Source organism: Necator americanus, chromosome II, assembly GCF_031761385.1.
Source record: "Necator americanus strain Aroian chromosome II, whole genome shotgun sequence".
Classification (NCBI taxonomy): Eukaryota; Metazoa; Nematoda; class Chromadorea; order Rhabditida; family Ancylostomatidae; genus Necator; species Necator americanus.
In genome coordinates this window covers 9,139,133-9,145,021 of record NC_087372.1, presented here as the reverse complement: position 1 = coordinate 9,145,021, position 5,889 = coordinate 9,139,133, and the positions used below count along the sequence as shown (strand labels likewise).

General features: G+C 39.8%; 1 protein-coding gene across 1 annotated transcript; it reads right to left on the bottom strand.

Annotated features, from left to right (window-relative positions):
• Window positions 1–1,419: 1,419 nt before the first annotated feature.
• RB195_017238 (uncharacterized protein) lies at window positions 1,420–5,321 on the bottom strand (the record flags this gene model as incomplete). The annotated part of the gene is made up of 10 exons (XM_013436585.2): window positions 1,420–1,530; window positions 2,286–2,372; window positions 2,554–2,709; window positions 2,795–2,918; window positions 3,111–3,246; window positions 3,337–3,509; window positions 3,580–3,677; window positions 3,925–4,042; window positions 5,012–5,073; window positions 5,151–5,321. 10 exons carry the CDS (start codon window positions 5,319–5,321, stop codon window positions 1,420–1,422), a joined length of 1,236 nt encoding a protein of 411 aa, XP_013292039.1.
• Between the last annotated feature and the right edge of the window lie 568 nt (window positions 5,322–5,889).

Here is a 5,889-nt window from a genome sequence, read left to right as displayed (position 1 = left end):
GCGTTAACAACGAGTGTAGTTACTCGGATGTTTTCTGCATTTCCTTCTTTCACTTTCCATTGTTTCTGTGCTCAATGAAATTGGGCTGTTTTTCTTTCAGTTTTTTTTTTGGGCGATGTATCGCTTAGTCCATTTAAGTATGTACTATGTACGATGTTTTCATTGTAGTCGACATGTTGAATGTGTTGTTTTATGTCATTTTTCCTGTGTGCTTCAATCAGTGTCCATTGTTCGTTATGAAGGCTTTAAAATATCTTTTCCATCACATTCCGCAATTACACAAAACAGACCTTACATCTTTTTGCTCCTATTAATTATTGGATTTGAAAATTTGAAAACGGACAAAACAAATAAAACAGAACAAACAAAGAAAAGAGAACAAAAATGACGAATAAACGCAAAAAATCCCTTACACTTGGATATTCGTTACTTGCAGTCGGTAGACAACTGCTCCATACAAATGTCCGCAGCGCTTCTGTCGCTACTTACGCATTTTCTTTGCTTGAAGCACACTTCTTTCTCCCTTCTAGTTAGTCCAATTCGAAAACGCATCGCAGATGTACTGGTAAACATTGAGGTAAGATTATACGGATTCTCCTTCTACACCACTACATTCTAAAACCTCAGGTTAAAGGTTCTGAAAGGTTGAAGGAGCTGAGTGGTCGAAACTCTCATTTCGATCACCCAGCTCCTTTAACCTATCGGAAGACGTCGAGAAACGCAGACTTCAAACAAACCTACAGAAAGGACATCAGTAAATAAACTAACCAAATAAGCACCAATAAGAATAGTAAATAGAAAAAGACTAGAAGTTGGAGGTCAGAATCGAAGAAAAAACAGAACCAGAGGAAAATAAAAATAAATAGTACAAACTATGTTGTTTGCTTCAGAAAAGCGTGGTTTGCCACGCAAATGCACGGAGTGAGTGAAGTTCAAAATGTGCTTGTCATTTATTCTTCGAGATGTTCCGATAAAATCTTCCCGATATAAGCTCCACAGCTTTAAAAAAATATCCATAACACTTTTACATGAGGTTAAAGTGGACTGTTGAACGCAACTTAAAACTAGTGGCACGGTTAGGTCCTTAGTGAGATCCGTTCATTAAATCTACGTAGTGCACTGAACCAACGAGACAATGTTTTCGTCACAATATAAACTGGACAACAACTGTAGTTTCAACTTCAACCAAACTTAATAAATGTTAACTAATCTGAGTATATTTCAAAGATAACAAGTTTCCAACCAAATAATCAACCAAGAACTCAAATCGAAATTTCTACAAGCTAATAAAAAGTAGCTAGTACTACTGTGAAAAGTCCTCAAATGTCAACTTGATAACTACCCTAAGAGAATCGGTAAGTTAAGCAGTGTTTACTATTGTCATGAGCAACTAATTTTCAATTGGTGTCTCAGACTTCCTTAACAACTAATGTGTTGATAATTTTTATAAGCCTTTTTGCTCGTTTGCAATAACATGGCACCAAGTTGCCGACCGGCGCCCAACTCGACGAACATCGGAAATGTGTAGTCCTAAAATTGTCTCAATCATATTCGATAAACGAAGGACTACTTTTATGATTTGGCTGTTTGCCTAAATTTCTAATGCGCCCAGAGTTTAATTTCTTGCTCGTAGTTCCAATATATCATCGTTTATTTCGCCTCGCTAGTCGGTAAAATTGGCCTTTGAAAAAGACGAGTTTGTCGAAACGTCAGGCCAATAAAAAAGTTTCACTTAAACCTCGTTGGCAAAACAAGAAAACATAAATATCATCGTTTACTTAAACTTCACTCATGCTTACTGTTTTTTTTTCTCCTTTATCCTGAATCACATTGAGTGAGCACAACATTTGTTAAGGAAAAGTATTAATTGTTGGCAAAAGTGTGTTGATTCTAAAGGTGATTACTTTGATTATTAAAGTTGTTATAGGAACTAGCAACAGAATTTGAAAGTTGCTGTTTGAAATCGGCCATTATTTCTGTACCAACCTAAAAGTAAAGAGCACTATACATTCAGACTCCTACTTTTGGGACTAAGGTTCGTTTTTTCCTTGCGGTTCAGCGTGTTTAACAACAGATCGCGACCACCTAATCGGTTAAAATGGTGGAACAAAACCTCCTCGAGAGGTATAGGAAAACTATGAATCACCTATTTTCAAAAACCTCCAGTCCCATCAGCTGATGTGTTGACAAAAAATAAACGTCATGCAATTTTTTGAGTTACTATATTGACCATTGATATGCAAATACTACAGAAAAAATCGTACCCATAATTAATTCAAACTCACGCGATGCTTTCGATAGAGCAGCTGTTGTATCTGCTCCCATTTGACAGGATTCGTGACTTGTTTCGTGATTGCGTTCCGAATTTCCGACTACAACCAAGAATGAATGAGAATGTAGAAAAACCCTACTTTCACACATGGTATTCTTTGAAGCTGCACAACTCATGAGATTATTACTACTTTGTTACGGTCATTTCCGCTTAGCATGCGCTCCGTCCAGCGCAATAACAAAATCGCCATATTTTGGTTAAAATAACAAGCAGCAACTAACATTCTTTGCAGGATAGACATGTCCAGTATAATTTGAGTACACATTGCACCTAGGTTTGTTCAGTTCTACTCCAGCAATTGCTTCACGAAGTCTTGCTACCGCCGGCTCCATTTGCACAGTATGGAATGCGCCACTTACTTCCAATCGTTTCAAGACCTAAATTTCATTAGAAGACCTTTCCATCGACAACTTTTCACAGGACCTCACATATTTTTGCAGAGAACTCCTCAAAAATTCTCACCGTGAAGTTATATCTCATTTGATTCTCCTCCAGATATCGCATGCATGTCTCGCTGGCACCAACCACTCGAACTCCACAGAATAAAAAGTTTGCGATTTCGCAAACCTCCATTTCACCCTTCTCCCTGAAAGTCGATATCCGCTTAGATCACGTGCGCTACAAATCGCTGAAGTTCTTGCAGCTTTCACAAAAAAAAAGATGCATAGAAGGCCCTTCTTCGATGGAAAGATCATTCTTTTCGAGTGTATAAACCCATAAAATCAGAAATAGAACAAAACAGGTCACCGGAAACGATTACGGAAATGGTTTCACGCACCTAGACACCATTTTTGCATCATTCATGGCTTCTTGAAGTCGTGATGAGGCATTTACCCGCACAGTCATCATACCACTTCGAATTAACTGATTACATTCATGCATGGCTTTAGCACGAGCATCCACCACTTTTAATGCTAAACGAAGCAACAGGTATCATGCAGAGCAGCAGTGTTAATTCAGTGGAATTTATTTATAAAAAAAAGCCAGTTTTGCGCACTCCTTACCATCATCAAAACTAAGAACTCCTCCTGCGACAAGTGCAGCAAATTCACCAACACTGAATCCAGCTACGTCGGTGATACGATCAGCTATCGTCTCATTGGAAGCTTTGAACTTCTCTAACGTTGCTACTGATGAAATAAACACAGCCGGTTGGCAATAAAGCGTCTGGTCCAGTCTAAAATATTCCGAGTCTTTGGGTAGAATTCATGGCAACCTTTCAAACTCAGAGACACGCAACAACTGACTTAGTCTTCGGACCTTCTGTGCACAGTTTATAAACATCATATCCGAGAATTTCGGAAGAACGTTCGAAAACGGCTTTGGCTTGTGGACAATCGTTGAGCTAAATAGAAGTAGAGAGTGAGTAGTTTTTTAAAAATGTAGCAGAGGAAGTAAGAACAAGTATATTCGGGTCAAAACGACATGAAGCACGGACATTTACGCAAGTGGCTGCGCTTCGGTGGAGCGCAGCGGCTAGGAGCGTGATGAAACCCTTAGTAACACCTATCGCTTCAGTTTGGGACGGTTCCAACTACTGCTTCGTTTTGACCCGACTATAGAAGAAGAAAGATACAAATGTATTTGTGTACCTTATTTCCCATGCCAACATATTGCGCACCTTGGCCAGGAAACAAGCATACAATTTGATCTTCAAGTGGAATATGGTCGAATACGATAACATTGGGAGCCTTCTTTTTATTGCCATATCTAAACAATCCATAGTATTTTTCAACAAAATGCTTCCAAATTAAAAACCCATCTCTATAGAATAACGTTCGGCGATCAATTCGACACTTCCTTCCTAATTAACATAGATAAGAGGTCACAGCCAACTGCTTCTACTAGTTAGAAGTAACATATCTCACTTCTTTTCTGTCCGCAGCATCACTTATGGCCACTCAGAAGTGGAAATGCTGAACAGAACAACAAGAGCGAAAGGACATCCATCGATTGCTGTCAGACAAATCAAAATCACCGCTGGGAAGTCTTCTACACCAGCGTTAGCACTTATTGACTTTCGATACATCTCTATACAAATCACAAATTTTCTTTGTTGCAACCATCGCATTACCACCGGATAGAAAATAAAACAGCATGCAATGACGTAAGTCTTCTTCAGTTGGTTGTCACCCCATTTTACAACGGTATAATAAAAACCTTTGAATTTAATTGTCACAAAAGTCAAGGCCACGAGTTGTAAGATTGCCATATTAAACACGTCCTTATACATTCATGCCCTTAACTGGACTGAAGCAAATATTCCACACTAATAATAATTGATTACTTATCGGTATCCCTAATATAGGAAAGGTCAAAACGACATGAAGTACAGTGCAGTTGCGCAAGCGGTTGCCCTCGAAACGGTGCGGTGGCACCATGCCAGTTCGCAAGGGTCCCACCTCAATTCCAACCGCTATTTCCAGAGATCGCATCGCTTCGAGCATAACCGCTACCGCAGCTGCACCGTTCTTCATGTCGTTTTGACCCGACTATATATTGTGAAATCAACGGAAATTATATTTAACTGTAAATGTGAAAAAGAACAAGCTTCGCCACGTGACAATGTCCTAAAATTTGAACGTTTAAGCTCTCAAACTATTTTTTCATACTGATAAACTGATAAACCTTCTCTCCTTTTCTAAAATAAAGAACGAACAGCGAATCTATGTAACATACCTAATTTTGTTCCTTTCTTTCAACAACTCCTTTGACGTTTTTTCTATATGCTCCTTCACATACTAAAATCAGTATTGACAGAATGAAAAGATCCCATGAAATACATGAGGAAATGAGAACTAAGGGACAAGAACTTTACCTTATCTGGATAAGGCAACTTTGATGTTGGATCTAGAATAACGGAGTGTACATCCGCAAATGTAGCTCCTTCATCCAGTATACCAGGATCATGGGATGTAGTTGGGTTGGCCGGAGCTCGCCTTCGTACCCATCTACAGACATTTACCAACGGGACACTAGCACGACGCATTCGACCGGAAGCAAATATTGGTTGGAAATCTGAAGAAATGTTCGTTTAGTTCCAAGAAAACAATTTGGAGGGTACACGCCCAGCACGACCACTATCCTCCCTCAGGCATTCACCGATGCTCATGTATGTACAGTAGGATCAGGATGACCTGAACACGGTGTAGTTGCGTAAGCGGCTGCGGTCAAAGCGAAGCGGTTGGAAATGAAATGGGGCCTTTGCGATTATAATGGAGAACGGTGTCAGGAAGGGTCCCTACTCGATAATAACCGCTACGCTCCACCGCACCGCTTCGAGTGCAGCCGCCTACGCAGCGGCACCATACTTCATGCCGTTCAGAGGAGACTAAGAGAGGAAAGCAATGAATGAAGATGCAGAATCATTCGCTGTTTAACAAACACGATCTCATACTGCATCCAGCTGCATTTTTCGTCTGCAGTAGATCTTTTCCTTCAATTCTTTTGAAAAAAAAATCCCATAAATCCCAGCGTAGACTGATAGCAGCCGCTACGAAACTCCGGCGGCTTCATGTGAGCACCGACACCCGAGAATTATTGCAATACGTTTGTTT